We start from the raw sequence: 17177 nt of genomic DNA on the forward strand, positions 1-17177 counted from the left end.
CGGAGGGGAGGGGAGAGCAGCGCTATCGGAGGGGAGAGCAGCGCTATCGGAGGGGAGGGCAGGGCTATCGGAGGGGAGGGCACCTAACCTAACACACGGGAGGGCCAGAGGGCACCTAACCTAACGCACGGGAAGGCCAGAGGGCACCAAACCTAACACACGGGAGGGCAAGAGGGCACCTAACCTAATGCACGGGAGGGCCAGAGGGCAAACCTAACGCAGGGGAGGGCCAGAGGGCAAACCTAAGGTAGGGGAGGGCCAGGGGGCAAACCTAACGTAGGGGAGGGCCAACCATAAATTAGAGGGTGCTCTCCAAGTCTGTGAACTCCATAGAGATTTTGGAATCTCATATATACCAGCTTCTCTATAACTTGACTTGTTCCCCATCATTCAGGCCGCCCCTAGTGGACAGAGGCTTTAGAATACAATGCTGAATATTTTCTCTGTGTTGTGATTCTTCTTTTATCACCCCCCAGGGAACTATGGTGAGGCAGCATTTTCTTGCAAAAACAAGCTTGTCCTGTGCTCCAGTCATAATGTATTTTGTATTTATTAACACAAGACCTGCAATCAGCAAAGTTTTCTTTTGCCGTAGCGGCATACTTTCCCACTTAACATAATACATTGGTGTGATTAATTACCACAACATTCTCTACACGAAATCCCTTTCACTGGGGGGCTTCCTACAGGATTATACATGAGACAGGAATTCGGTGCTCATTTCCACATGCAATATTTATTTCAAACAGCTTAAAAACAAAACACGATTTCTCTGGCGGTAAAATAAGTATTTCCCCTGAATAAATTGAATTATTTACACCCATCGCTCTAGAATGTACAGACAAAACATTCCATTGAGCTGCCTGCCGCGCTGAGTGTAAAAAATATTCTGCATTCAGATCAGTAAACAGACGGAGAAACTAATAATTTTGGCCAAGCAAACATGTGTGAAGTGGATGGAACCAATTAGCTTCAAAGAACAAACGACGGGTGACTAAAAGAGAATGACAATTCATGTTTATTACGGCTTATTAGTGTTCAGATGTTGCTTGTACAGACAAGGAGAAAATAAATAAAACTATTCAGCGCACAATGGCTATGGACACTGAGGATAGAACTGGTCTATAGAAATAAAAACCTTTCATGGAAATGCCGACACATCAAAGTGTTATTAAACCCAAATAACAAAATTCTTAAGAGACACATTTACTGTCCCATATATTCCCATTAATTCTGCTTTATCAACTCTTGCAATATTCTATAATGATACTTATTTTTAGTGGGTTACATTCACTTATGGACTCTATGGACCCTCATCAAAGCCACCACAGAGACTACAAGGTCACACATCAGTAATTGGAACAGAAATGCTGGAATTTGAATCTTGTTCGTTTCACTGACACCACTAAACTAAAAATCCAAGGCTTGCATGCACCATGTCCTATACTTTATGCTTTTTGCATGACTGTATATGGCCAAATGTATGAGGACCCCACTCCAAATGATGGAGTTCAGGTGTCTCCAGTGAAGGGTCCTGGTAATTCCCCATCATACAAAGACATTGCAGACAATTGTGATCTTCCAGCCTTGTAGTCGTCACATTTGGGTGAAGGCCCTTTTCTGTTCCCCTATGACTGTGCCCCAGGATACAAAGCCCCCTCCATAAAGACATGGGGTCACCAGTTTGGTGTGGAGGAACTCCAGTGACCTGCACAGAGCCCTGACCTCAACCCTACTGAACACCTTTGGGATGAATTAGAATGGTGGACCAGGACTTCTCATCTAACATCAGTACCTGACTTCACATATGGGGGCAAATCCACACCATCAGTAACTGACCTCAATGGGGACCAACAATGGGGACAAATGTCCACTATCAGTACCTGAACTAACCAATGGGGACAAATCCCCATCAGTACCTAACCTCACAAATGGGGCAAATCCCCAACATCAGTACCTGACCTCACCAATAGGGGTAAATCCCCACCATCAATAACGGACCTCACCAATGGGGGCAAATCCCCATAATCAGTACATGACTTCACCAATGGGGGCAAATTCCCCACAGACACCCTCTAAAATCTTGTGGAAGCCTGAAGAGTGGAGGATGTTAAATGGCAAATCCCGTACCTCAGGAATACACAGACATTCCCAAAGACACCCTCCAAAACGTTGTGTAACGCCTTCTTAGTAGAGTGAAGAATGTTAAATGGGGCTGCTTCCTATTAATGACCATAGTTTTGGAATAAGAAGTCCACGCTCCTCGAGGTGATGGTCAAGTGACTATATAATGTATGTTGAATCGATCTAACATTAATATTTCTACATGTATGCTTCAAAGTTCACTTTTTACACTTTTGACAAACTGGTGATTCTTCCTTTTTTCAGTGATCGTAGCAAAAGTAAAAACTACCAGCAGCTACTGGTGAAGAGACTAGATGTATCAGGCACAGACCAAATAATGTATTCAAAGAAAGGCATTCTCAGTCATGACCTCTCTATATAAACATGTCGATTTGCATTGCGTGAACCTGCATGTATGTGTCTGGTCAGAAAAGTGTCAGATCCTGGCAGGTGAAGTCTTGAAGAAACTTTACAGATCTGATTTGAACATCCCAGCTGACTGATTAGGAAGACTTGTTCACTGTCCATCTGGAAAGAAGTTACCCCGATTCTAACCTTGACCTAAATGCAGCAAATATCTTCCCAGGTCTGTAAACACATTTCAGGTTTATATTTTGTTTCAACAAGCGTGTTAAAAATGATTTTGTAGTAAGCTGCTTCATATTATTCAAAGCAGATGTAAACCCTAACTGGGTTCACAGAGAAGGCCAAATGTCACCCAGTTAGGGTTCACATCTACTCGTGGAAGAAACAACCTGTCAGCGGAGTCACCGTCACCTCGGAAAACACCGCAGAGACACAATTACAATAATTGCTTTATCGTTATGAAAACTGTATAAACTTCAGGAGTCCCTCCGAGGGACTGAACAGGCTCAAAGAACACAGAAAAATCCAGGAGGAAGAAAGCGGGGAGATGAAACATCAAACCTGACGTTCTCTTTGTTCTTGAATGTATTTTAAAGGGGTTTAGATGCGCTTTTTTTATTTTTGAAGGAGGGAAAGCAAAGAAAACTCAGTAGAAAAAGCCCAGGACCCCAGGATAAATTAGGACAATATGTGGGGATTATTTTATCTTTTACAAGGCCAATTTATAGGTGTGCTTTTTGGAGATGAAGCTTGATTTCCAGAAATGGATGACATGATGAAAGAAACGCAGCACTTTGAAATAAGCTTGCCTCACATTTCAGGCCTAAGTGAGCGCTTTCTGAAAGGTGTTAAATCTCGCAGTTTGTCAAGTTTTACTAAATCCTTATGCCAAGCCAACTATCCACCATTTAGATTGCCATCTGAGGGCCATTTTACACATTAACACCATTTCCAGGTAAATTTATGCTCCTCTCCGCTATAAAGTGTTTAAAGATGCATTATTATCCAAAGGCGGAGGTGGGCCCACCACGCAATACATTACAGATCTCAATGTTCTGCTAAGGCAAAAATCTTTTGTAATGACTCTGTCCAGGATTTTATTGCTTTTACAGATAAAACAGATTAGAATCTAATTTATGAAGTATACAACTGAAGGAATTTGTCCAACCCTCCTCCAGCAACCAATCCATGTGTCCTCTAATTGTTTAAACCTGCCAAAATAACATGTCGGGCCAATTTGGAGCTTCAGTAGCCATTGTGGTACATTAATGTGAAATAAACATTCATTGTAATGGGCCATCAATGCACCAGAATGGACAATATGTGCACTCCCCACGGCATGGATTGGAATGAAATGAGTTTGCAACAAGGTGCTACTAAAAATGGATGGCACAATGAACATTCCAGAACTCTCTGAACCATAACACATCTTCACCTTCAAAACCATTTTCACTAAACTTTATCAGGGCTGTGTAAATTTCAGGACTGGATAGACCAAATACAAATCTCAAAACAGCTCCTGTATAAGTATTCATCTGCGTAATTAGCCAGCTAGAATTTTAAACTGAATTTCACACACACGGTACTGCTGTAAGCTATTGGCATGTCCTGGTCTCAGAAAACCATTAGAATGATATATCTCCGTTTAGCATGTGGAGATCCTTTTCGATGACGATAATATCACGGTTTCCAGCAATGAATATTGACTCATGCTTTTCCAAATTTCAAATCTGAGATTCAATGAGCATCAACATATTTTCATATTAAACATCAGCTCTAACAGCAAGAAACAAGATAAGTGAACATGCTTTTTCCCCACGTGGGAAGATTAATCCCATGTGCTCGGATCTCTTGTAGTAGAGAGATTATTAGAAGTACTGCCAAAGCATTTTTACGTCTAACAATCCACCTTCCTAACTTTGGCTAGACGAGAACCAGAAGATTCCAAAGCAACGCAGACCACAGAACATTCTTCTAATGTAACCAGACTGTATATAAATAAAGATTTTACTAATCGTATTGTTCAAAGTGCAAACCTAGGCTGTCATGTCTTACTAAGTGCCTGTCTGACCTGAGAGAAGAATGCTGATCAGGAATGGTGACTTCACATATGTTCCGGGTCAGACTCTCACTAGGTAGAGAAGCAAGAAGAAAAATGACTGCCTTGGAGCACAAAACGGCACATTCCAAGCCTTAAACTAGATGTACAACCCCTATGAATGATATTCATCACTATACACTACCCCACGCAAACCGCCCATCCATTCATAGAAATTGGGTCTCGTATGGTAGTCGGTGAAGCTCGGTGGAGTTCTTCCTGCTCAATGGAGCAGAAAAGCTCAGTGATAAGAGATAAGAGCTGGACTGACAGATCAGGCTATCCTCATCACAGGATACACATATATACTGACATATTAAGGTTTGATTTTCTATTCACAAAGAAATGGTCAAAATTGGGGGAATATTAATAAACAGGATTTATTTAGCGCCAACATATTACACAGCGCTGTACAATAAATAGGGGTTGCAAATGACAGACTAATACAGACAGTGACACAGGAGGAGGAGAGGACCCTGCCCTGAAGAGCTTACAATCTAGGAGGTGGGGGAAGTATCACACAATAGGAGGGGGATATGGAATGGTGGGAAGTGGTGAGGGTTTAGGAGACAGAAGAAGATGGGTAGGTGAGGGTGAAGCATTGGCTTTTGTGGGCTCTTTTAAATGAGCAGAAAGTAGGAGCAAGCTGAATAGGAAGAGAAAGACCATTCCAGAGAGTCGGGGCAGCTGTAGAAAAGTGGAGCCGTGCGTGTAAGAGGGTATTAGTGAGGAAGTCATTAGTAGGTCATTGGAGTAGCAAAGAGAGTGGCTAGGGGGGTATTTTTCAGTCAGGGCAGGAAGGTAAGTGAGACAAAAACTGTGGAGGGATTTGTGTATGAGGTAGGTAGGTGGGGGAGGAACTGTGGAGGCATTTGAAGGCAAAGCACAGGAGATGATTTGGATTCTCAGGTGAATTGGGAGCCAATAAAGAGAACTACAAAGAGAGGCAGCAGAAGAGGAATGGTGGGAAGGCCGTGTACGGGGTAGGTAGGTGGGAAGGCCGTGTATGGGGTAGGTGGGTGGGAAGGCCGTGTATGGGGAAGGTAGTAAATGTGGACGTCCAGAACAGATGAAGTAGCTCCAGAATTTTCACCATTGTTTATTCAGCCATTCTACACTATGGCTACAACTATGAAATGATGGAGTTCTGATGTCTCTCCAGTGAAGGGACAGCCAACCAACTCATACAGGACTGATCTGTCCATGGGCACTATTTGCATTGGAATGCTTGGGCTTAGGGTATCACCAGGTCTTCCACAGAAAACGGTTAGATTGTAGACATAGAGACTGCTAGAGAACACTGCTATTATGGCCTCTACTATGCCTTCATATTGCAAGTCCCCCAACACCCCTATTACATATTACTTGTAACATGACAAGTTACACAAACTCCACCCAAAATGAAACTTGCTATACAAAACAAATATAACCAAACCTGTAGAAGAGGAGTCTGCAAAACGCACATTTCTTGCCACCTGCATCACCAAACATCAGCTGGATGTGCACCCAGTCAACACTTCTGGTGTCCATCTCTGGGTCCCCGCAGTTGTTATTGGTTCTCTCCTCTCACCTCCGTGTCACGGTTGTGTCATTTAATGAGGGAGGAACTACTTAAGGCTGCAGGGGACCCAGAAGATTGGCACTCCTAGAAGGATAAGTCAGCAGATTTCTCAGAACTGTAACATTACAATAGCACCAGGAAAGGACAGTAGATTCATTCTTATTTTTATAGGCAAGGCCTGGATTAAAAAAAATGTGGAACAAATTAAAAAAAAATCTTATAAATGAGGTTGCAAAAAGAGGAGGAGGCAAATGGCATAAGTAGCCAAATCAGTTTTTTAATGTAGAGCACATGTGCAAAAAAAAAAGGAAAGTGCTAATAGGTCAATGCTTTACACAATCTCTGATGTCTCACCCACTGCCTAACTACCACATGATGAGTAGTAGTAGTAGTAGTAGTAAGTGTCTGCCAATCAGATCACTGACAAGCCAAGCAATATTAGAAAGCGGATTTCCTGCTATGGAAAAAACTTTCAAAGATACCTAACAAAAAATTCTGTGAGCCATATTTAAAGTGGAACTAAAGTCCCACATTGGTGTTTTCGGCAAGTAATGCATATAAGAATACACAAAAGTAATGCATACAAGATTTGCACACCATATATCTTCTACAGTACAGCAACACTTCCATGTTTTTCCCTATGTAGGGATCAGCAGAATCTGAGGGAAAAGAGACATCACCTGTCCATTTTTGCAATAACGGCTCCTTGTCTGTTCGCTGCCTAGCTGTCAGATTTTGCTGAGCTGTGCAGAGGAAAAGACCTGGAAGTGTTGCTGAACTGTAGAAGATATATGGTGTGTAAATGTCATAACTGAGTTGACAACTACAAACCATTTGGCAGGTAAAACAGCTCTGTGCTAGTGCGGTAGGGACATTAGATTGTGAGCCCCTTTGAGGGACAGCTAGTGACATAACTATGCACTGCGTACAGAGATGCGTAATATAATGGCACTTTATAAATACTGTATAGTAATATTAATATAGACAACAGCAATGCTTTGTGTGAGGTTTCCCAACTCAGGTCAAACAAGCAATGGAAGCAGAGCAGCGCCCAGGCACTGGCAGCATCGTAACAGATCCCAATGCCACACAAATTAACATCTTCACAAAGATGGAAAGTATTCTTCCTCATTAGTGACTTCCTCATTAGTGTGAAGCATTTTTATAATATTCCTATCTATAAAGCTAAATCCCATCCCGTCATGTTCACCCCTTACAGCAATTGTGGAATCCCGGAGTAAAAGCAACACTTACTTTCAGAGCCTTCACTGCCTTTGTTCCTCCTCGCCCTACGTAAATGCCGGTTGCCTTCTTCCAGATGTGATAAGTCTTCAGGGCTAAAGCTGTTTAAGGGGGCCATCTGCAGAAAAATGGAAACAAGTTAATGTCTTCAATCCAAATGGTATTACAAAGTTATATCAGACTACATATAACACAAGAGATCAAAAACTGGAAATAAAGCTGAAGCCCTGTGCAGGCTCCGCTCAGTCCTGGTGCACTGTGCATCCCTCAGGGAGAGGGTGAATAACAGGCTGGGCTCACAGGGAATGGCACTAATAACCGAACAGGACTGGCACCACAGAGGATGATACTGGTGTAGTTAATGGTGAGTTCAACCACTTGCTAGTCTATCAGGGATTCCCATTTCGTACAACCGATGCAGGAATAGAACAAGGACCTGTCATGGCACCAGACCCGCCAGAAATACCGGCCAATGGTATTAAACAAATATATTAAGGGGGTGTCCAGTCATGTGAAGCCAAAGTTCTGCTTTAATGTGACTTAACTATTAGTTTTGGCTGGATCTAACATTCAACTTCATGGAGGGAAAACTTTGAGAAAGTACAGTACCGGACTGAGAGACCATTACAAATTTAGGATGAAATAAGAAGCACTAGACATGTCGGTCATTAACGCTGACACATTTCATAATGGTGCCAAAATCCCACATACTAGTATTGGGCAGCATGGTGGCTCTGAGGTTAGCATTCTGGCCTTTGCAGCACTGAATCTCGGCCAGGACACTATCTGCATGGAGTTTGCAGGTTCTCCCCCTGTTTGCGTGGAATTCCTCCAGGTATTTGGATTTCCTCTCACATTCCAAAAACATGCAGTTAGGTTAATTGGCTTCCCCTCAAATTGTCCCTAGACTGTATTAATGACATATTACTATAGTAGGGATATTAGATTGTGAGCTCCTTTGAGGGTCAGCTAGTCACATGACTATGTACAGCGCTGCGTAATATGTCGGCGCTATATAAATACTGTGTAGTAGAAATTATAATATTTAACAAGGAAGAGGCAATTTCTAAATTAATAATGGATAAAAGAAAAATAATGAAATTGAAGCCTGTGCCAAGAAATCAATAAAAAAAAGTCAACAAATGAGCTTTATTTCTGTCCAAACTTGAATCCTTTAAAGACTGGAAGCAGCTTGTTATTTTAGTGACTTATGCAGCGAGCAGCTAATAAAAATGCTTCGGGTGAGACTGCACCCCAGAAGTAAACACACGGATAAAATGTTACAAACCAACAATAACATTGGAAAACACGTGAAATTAATCTGTCAACTGGTGAACCAGGCAAAGCTGCACGTTTGCACCAGTCACAGAATACACAAAATACACAACTGCTGCTTACAATAAATCGATGATTTATTGAATTGAAAATATGTGGGGGATGTATACCAGCCCTGAGAACAAGAGGAAATGCTAAAAAAAATACTATTGGCATTACTGTGAGGATCAAGAAGTCTTGTTTTTGTATTCATTGTATTGTACAGAATTGTATGGAAATTGTGCAAATTAAAAAATGCAATTAGGGGAAGAAATAAAGTAATCTGCTACCTACATCTTTACCTTCTTCCCTTTTGTATTGAAAATCATATGTAAGTATTATCCTAAGCTGTAAATAAACCTTTCCCCTTTGTAAGATCTATTGGATCTTCTTTAATTCCAAGGCACCCCAAACAGAGCACATTCTACATTTGTCCTTGTTCCTTGTCGGAGGTTCCCTGCAATATAACGATGAAACCTTATTGAGCAAATACTGCAATTTTGTTCTAGTTTTTATGAATTTCATCCTACTAAGAAAGAAAATATTTTAATATCATTTCAACAACTATCCCCCATTGTAGAGGCCTTAGATTATTGTTTTAGGCAGAATTCTCTTCTGTTTTTGCTTGGTATACAGGTAACCTTCTATTAAACCATATCCAGAATATAGTTGTAGAAAATCCCAGCCCAACCTGGTGCTTTGCTTATAAAGGTGCCAGCTCTAGAAAGATCCAGGTAGTACAGCTCCCAGGTTGAGGTTTCCTGAGCCATCTGGATATTTAGTCTCGGCTCCTGTACTATGCACCCTGTATTTCTAGTCTGGGTGACTAACAAAGGTCACTGAATTCTCTATGTCGGCACACTTGTTGTCTCTCCCCTTTGCCTTACATATCAATCGTTGGTAAGGCAATGGGACCATGTTCTATATCCTGTATATTACTGCTTTAAACATTGCAAGACATTGTCACTCAGAATTGGATTTGAAACCCTGAACCCGAAGGGCATAAACTCTGAGCACACACTTGGCTGGTTTGGCATTTCTTGTTCTGTTTACAGGCACCTGTTGGTAATAAGCTGCTATCTGTAAATCACTAATGTTTGAATATTCATAGGATTACTCAAAAAGATCTGTTTCTGCTCCTGGCAGCAGCATGAACATGCTGGACTAAGAAATATTATCATTTGTTTGCAGAATGGCTAATATAGATGATGTGTAAGGGAAAAAGAACATTTTGGCCCCTTTGGACGATTTGTTGATTTTTAGTATGAAGCAGTTACACAAACCACAGAACCAAACAAAACCAGAATGTCTGCAAATTACATAATGTGCAGAATTAGGCAGATTCCAGTGGACTAACTAGTTATATCTCGGAGGGCAAACAATCATTTGACCTATGGGACCCTTGCAGGATCTTTTTTATAATTCCATAAACCTACACAATTGTTTCAGCCTGACATGCATGATTGTGCACCAAAAACCTGGCACCGACCTAATATTAGAGGAATATTATTAGAGAACTATCAGAATGCAACGTAACTGCTGCAGCGACAATTGCAGAATCCAACAAATGTAACAGGGAGATTCCAGGATTTAACAAGGCCAGGAAATACCAGGATCACCTTGGCCGCAGACCCCTTGCAAATACACTCAATGCCGAGATGTTGCTATTCCCATGACAGGTTCTGATTGTCATTTCTGCTTTTTATCCTAGAGTGACCTCACACCTTCCTCCTGCTGACAACCTCAGCTTATCCCAAGAATACAATCTCACTGGAACTCATGTCACCCTGCCCAATGCCACCATGCCAACACCAGAGCCACTTATAATGAAATATATTGGTGCAAAGAACCAAGACTTGAATGCAGATCTAGGTTTAGATCAATGGAGATGGAGTTGTAAACATTTACAGATCAGCAGTCACTAACAAAGGAGCAAATACTAGGACAGCAACAAGTAGTGAGTTGGGGAATAAATGAAGTCCTGGTGGAGGAAGAGATTTAAATACTCTGAACCTAATAAACATATTGGGGTCAGGCTATTCCATGTCAGGCCAACACTCCTTCAAACTGACCCATGTTTGTTATTTGCCATAGTCACAAATTACACCACATTTCAAAGCAATGGATTCTGTGTTACACTATTTCAATATTTCTAGGATTTCCATTTAAACTGCATAAACCTATTTTTTTGTAAATTTGATTGATATTGTTCAGAAGAAGTTTTTTTTTCCAGAAAACTTTTAAACAGACAAAAGATAATGTTTGTATGCAGCTACCTTACAATATTTTAGGATTGTAATAATATCAGGACAGATAAAGGCGTATAATGGGACCTGACCCAGCTACAATTCACTCATTTGAGACATACAGAAAAGGTTTCTCATTGAGCTCACTGTTCCATCTGACTAAATAGGACATATCTCACTGATACTTGATGCCTCTCCAAAGAAACTTTATTTTACTTTTCCCAACAGATGGTAACCGAGTAAATGCAGCACCTGATCCCAATAATATCCCTAAAAAACTTTATACAAACTACATACGGTATATGTGTGAACTTAATCTAGCATTTTCTTTTTAAAAGTAGCAATTTGCTAAAAAAAAAAAAAAAACAATTAGAATTATTATGTTAGAGTTACATATAAATACAAAATGTTACATTGCTCCTGGCAGGATCCCAAGAATACACAGCAACCCAAACCTAAGAGGAAAGGGATGCAATAGATTGCAGCATTGAGAATTTCTGCCTGCTCTGCATTCTCTATATATCGTAGAGGAAAGGTGAATTCACATCCAGCAATTCAGAGGACAAAGGTAAAGCAAGAATATTTTTTTGTTCTTTATTGGTACCTTTTGCACCTAGTATGAGCTACTAACTTGACTTAAGGTGTTAGGGATGTTGGTGGCGGGGGGAACGACATATATATGCAAACTGGTAACAGGTATTGCCAACTTCACCACACATTCTGATGGTGCTAAATTTGTCCCAGGCCTAAGATCAATACACCAAATAATAGATGTACACATGAAAACAGAATTGTATAAAGATTCCAAATCAATATATATCATTTTTGATTATAATTTTCTTCATCATAATAGATGCAGGAAACAATTACCAGCCTGCATTCAGCTTCTCAAACCTTTTTTGCATTTGCAGTAACTGACAGATGAAGCCACATGAAAAGAAATTAGAGCGCTTCTGGATGGTGTTCTACTAATATAATAATATCCTCGGGCCATTAAAGTCAGCTAAACTTTCCTTAGACTTGGTAATACAACAATCTCCGCAGCTTGTGTTGCAATCCTAAACAGAACACGAAGGGCGTTCCCAACTTCAGGATTAGTCCTGCCTGAGGTGTGTGGTAAGGTCATGGATAATGTTGTATCATGCCATACCTAACCAATTATGATTTTTTTTGAAACCTGCAGAGCGACTCCATGCAACAAGTAGGCTTCATCCTAATAGTAAATTGAATGCAACATATGATAACATTGGAAGGAAATGAGCATTAATCAGTCCTGAAGCTGAATGTTGGGTAGACTTGGACTTCCCTACATGACAGTGATCTAAAACATAAGTCCGGGAGGAATCTTCAATGGTTTTGGGGTGATCCGCCTTACCTCAAAACACTTGGGAGAGTAAAATAGGAAGATTTTAGGAACTGGGCAACTTTTCACCAAGAAAGGGAAATTGAAATTGAATCAGGGACATAATAAAATAGTACAATACAACAGTATACCTGTCACTACATTGATACAGGTGTATAGAGATAATCATGCTAAAATATTATACTTAACTGTCTTGGACTTCCCAGTGGTTCTTCCCGTTGGCTTGTATGTCAATTAAGACGTACAAGCCGGAGGAACCAAAGCAAGCAACGAGGGAAGCAGGAAGCCAAGATGCCCATCTGGGACCCAAGCAAGGAAAATCAACACTGGAGAGAAGTGAAGCTGCAGCTATAAAAGGAAATGTCCAAAAGGAAAGTATATGAAATCGTCTTTTATCAGGATTGTCTCTTATTATGAATGCTGTAGAACAGACTTATCTATCCTTCCTACCTACCCACCCCATACACAGCCTTCCTATCCACCTAACTACCCCATGCACAGCCTTCCTATCCACCTACCTACCCCATACACAACCTTCCCATCCACCTACCTATCCCATACACAGCCTTCCCATCCACCTACCCCATACACCCCATACACAACCTTCCCATCCACCTAACTACCCCATACACAGCCTTCCTATCCACCTACCTACCCCATACACAACCTTCCCATCCACCTACCTACCCCATACACAGCCTTCCCATCCACCTACCCCATATCACGATTTCTGCCACGGGTATGCTAACCACAGATACTCCTACTATGTCTGTGAAGAGGTGAAGTGCACCTGGGGTTGGTCTGGTAGGAATTGGGCTCCTTTCTTGGCCGACATCTCAGATGAATCTTTGGTGATATCTGGGATTCTCATGTGTACTCCTTCAGTCAGTGCTGGGTAAATATCACCCTTCCCAACATAATACTCATTATTACTCATATGTATGGATGCATTTTACAAAAGGGTGATAAACACGTGTTTCACTCCTGTGTTAAATGATTGCACAATCCATCATTACGATTTTTCTGTCGGGGCTATAATGTTACATTTCATATTTATGGAGATCTGGAAGGAGATCAATTCCAAGATGCTGGGAATCTGCCTGCAGTCATACTGTGTAGGGAATACAACCTTCTCATCTCGGAGAACTGATTTAGTAGAACATGTGTTAGATATTTTATTAATTTCAGATACTTGTAACTTTTAAATCTCCCAGCTGAAAAACCAAACTATTGATGAAGGACATCATTAAATCAAGATTCGTAAAGTGGAACTAAGCTTGAAAGGTGAAAATGTTCGTGCAGAAGATGAGAAAGTCATTTCCGGCACCTGGACAATCCCAGGTTGCATTCGCATAGCTGTATACTAGGTGACTTCCTATGCCTAGGCAATCCTGATCTGTATTCTTTTAGCTCACTGTTCGACCCAGATTTTTTTTTAATCCAGGTGGTAAGAAACTGTAGGCGGGTGGCAGTCCCTGTATTGTGACCCAACTCCTAACCACCACCAAAAAACAGCCGGGTGGTTACTGAAAAGTGCTGGGTGGTGCCCTAGCTAAAAGGGGCCGGGGAGCACATTGTAGCTGTATATCAGGTTACATCCTGTGCCCTGGCACTCTTTTTTGTATCCTCATAGCTGTAAATCAGGTGACTTCATCTGCCTAGGCACTCCTGTTCTGTACCCTCATAGCTGTATATCAGGCGACTTCATCTGCCTAGGCACTCCTGTTCTGTATCCTCATAGCTGTATATCAGGTGACTTTCTGTGCCTGGGCAATGCTACACTCTTCTTGCTGTATATCAGGCAACTTTCTTTGCCTAGGCATTCTTGTTGTGTGCTCAAGCTATTTCTCTGCAGATTACTCAAAGCACTGCTGATTCTGCTAGCGGATTCCGGTTGAGGTTTGCTGGTGTTACTGCTGTGCTCGGTTCCCCTTGGTGGAGGGGAAGTTGTACCTGTGAACCTGCAGTGCAAGGATCTCCCTATTTTTGCATTTATTTATCCTTAACAGCTTCTGCTGTTGCCTATATATTACCCCACTAATCATTTGGGTGGGCAGCTCTGACATGAAGAATACCTGCATACAGATAGAACCCTATGGTACTGGCATGGTGAAAACACAAAATAAAATGAAAAAACAGCCGTGGAAAGACCAGAGACAATACCGACCAGACCAGAGACAATAATTAAATAATTCTGGGGCAAAGTGCAGGATTAGAGAAAAATGTTAGAGATAGCAATGATCACAATCATATGGGCCAAATCTCCTTCTGGAAAATGCAATCCAGAAAAACATAATAAATCTGCACCGAGGAGCTGATGGAAAAATTATACTGAGAGCCAGTCTGCACACACGATACACGATGCACATTCTGTGCCCGGGGCAGATATATATCATTATTACATTAGGTATAGGAGAGAAATGCCAGAAACGAGTGAAGATGCTGAACCTATACAGGGCAACCTGAACAGACAGCTCCATATTTCATCTACGTCATGCAAACTAGAAGAAAGCAGAGTTCTTCAATGGAGCTAAATCCAGGCAATAATCATCAATCTATCAATTATTGGTAATCATTTTAGGAGACAGTTCAGAAGAGCAGCTCCTCTGTTCTATGGAGTAAAAAAGGGGTTGAATGAGTATTGTAGGAGCTGAAAGCATCCACTGCAAAAACAGCAAAATTTACAAAAAGCATCAGTCATGGTGACCCAATATATCTGATAACTTCCTGTAAGACATCTGGGGACAACAATCCTTTGGGGGACAACAATCTAGTGTGTGCACAGAGCATCAGGCCTCTTCATTCACTCCTACTGACATAATGCCAGCATTCATCACTTACAATGCAAGTCTGTGAGTCAGCTGACTAATTAAAAACAATGCACCCCCTGTGCAGCTGGCATGGTGTCCCAGTTATTGAAAAGTTACGCAGCAGCATTTTAAAGGCTAATCTACATTTTACACACTTATAAAAGGGCTAAAGCTGCCTGTAATAATTATCACTGGAAAAGAGCGGCTAACGACCGTTCATCTGATAATCGTTAACAAAAAAAGGCACAACAACGCCGATGAATGAGGATTGTTTCTGGAAACGAACGACCGCCCCTAATTGGGTGATGATTGTTCGCTATCTATTGTGTGTACAGTCGTTCAGTGATCCTGGATTGTTCTCCTTTACATGTCACTTCCTGTATTGTTCAAACGATCGTATCTAGCGTGTGTACATTATTGGTGTAATATATTTGAACGATCGTATCGTTACAGCATGTACAGAATTGTGCACTATACGATCGTTCAAAATAATCATGCATAATCGTTAGTCGTTTGTTATCTAACGACAATTATTGCGTGTGTGTACCTAGCTTAAGCCTGAGAAAACATAAAAGTTACCCCCAAAAATGTCCAAGATAAAACCACGATAATGATAATTTAAAATATGGCCCACTGAAAAACAAGTTCACGTTGCTAAATGAGGGACGTTATGACAGGATCACCAGGATTTACAGGTTTGGTTTAAAATATTGCAAAATGATACATTAACATTTTATAGGTTGTGATGATTAGGTTCTCATCTACCATAAAAGATCCAGTTTACATTGGGGTATTCTGGAGCAGCTTCCCTGACCCCAATATAAAAGATTATTTAATAAATAGACTTACAGATATCTAATAGTTCGCTCTCCCTTTACAGTATGAAGGAAAACACAAGCAGCTAAATATAACCCATGGGGCCACAGGCTGCTTCTGACTTGAAACATATGACACACAGATGGTTAATGCAGATCAAATAAAGTGTTTTCTGGGGTCACAAACTAGCAAAGTTGTGTTGTTCAGTCCCAAAATATTAGGAAAACGTAGTGAACAGATAAAAAAAAAAAAGAAGAAAAAAGTGTTCAACCCAGAAATTTATTTAAGCCGGGTGTGAAGACGTTTTAGGGGGGTGACAGCCACTGCATTGTAACCCAACTCATCAGTAACTACCCAAAGAGCCGGGTGGTTACTGAAAAGTGCTGGGTGGTGCGCCCAGCTAAAAGGGTCTGGGGAGAACACTTAAAATGTTTGGCTTTACATAAAGCTATATACACACGTTTAATGGTTCTCGCCCGATAATTGGCTCAGGGCCGACATCGGGAGAGAATCTGGGGTGTGTACAGTGCCCGTCGTCCGAACAACTGTCCTGGTGATCCACGGACGATGGCCGACGAATAATCCAAATGCAAGGGAAGGGGGAGAGCGCACAGCAGGGTGCCGCTCCATCGCTCTCCCCCTCCCCTCTTCATAGAGCATGAACGGTGCTGTATGTACAGCACTCATTCATGCATCTTTCAGTCTTTTATCATTGGAAAGGAGCGTGAAATATCCTTTCCAACGACAGTAATTGCACGTGTGTTTGCAGCTTAAGTTCATGATCGCTTTAACGTGTTTGTGACTGGAGGGGATTAAAGTTTAAATGGCCAGGCGATGTGAGTTAACTTAGAGTCTATTTATAAAAGGATAATTTAGCAAAAGTTTACATTCTATTAAGTTCATTTAAAAATTGGAAATTTTCTATTTCACAACAGGATCTGGTTGCTAGAAGGAATAGGTGAGCATTACAAGCACTTTGCTGCAATCTTAGGCGATACATTGGCAGTACCAATGTGGTTCAATGCTGTCAAACTGTACTCATCCTCCCTGATCACCATTAAATCACTTTTTTTTGCAGGAGTTTAGAGTTGATCTTTTTTAGAAGCTTCATGTAGCTACTTAAGGAGGTCTGCTGCTGCACAAGGTACATAGAATTGAATGGGAATGCTTTTAGCTCCAGATAAAGTAAGGAAGGATTGCACCTTATATCCCTAATAGAGAGATTTACTCCATTTGT

General features: G+C 41.2%; 1 protein-coding gene across 6 annotated transcripts in view; it reads right to left on the minus strand.

Moving 5' to 3' along the window:
- Positions 1-17177, minus strand: part of EDA (ectodysplasin A) — a 40685-nt gene that overhangs the window by 13022 nt on the left and 10486 nt on the right. For all 6 annotated transcript variants that reach the window (XM_072429657.1, XM_072429655.1, XM_072429656.1 and 3 more), the window contains exon 2: positions 7404-7509. In XM_072429657.1, the coding sequence (XP_072285758.1) occupies positions 7404-7509 (106 nt within the window). The remainder of the gene's footprint in view (positions 1-7403; positions 7510-17177) is intronic.

Source organism: Pyxicephalus adspersus, chromosome Z (assembly GCF_032062135.1).
Source record: "Pyxicephalus adspersus chromosome Z, UCB_Pads_2.0, whole genome shotgun sequence".
Taxonomy (NCBI): Eukaryota; Metazoa; Chordata; class Amphibia; order Anura; family Pyxicephalidae; genus Pyxicephalus; species Pyxicephalus adspersus.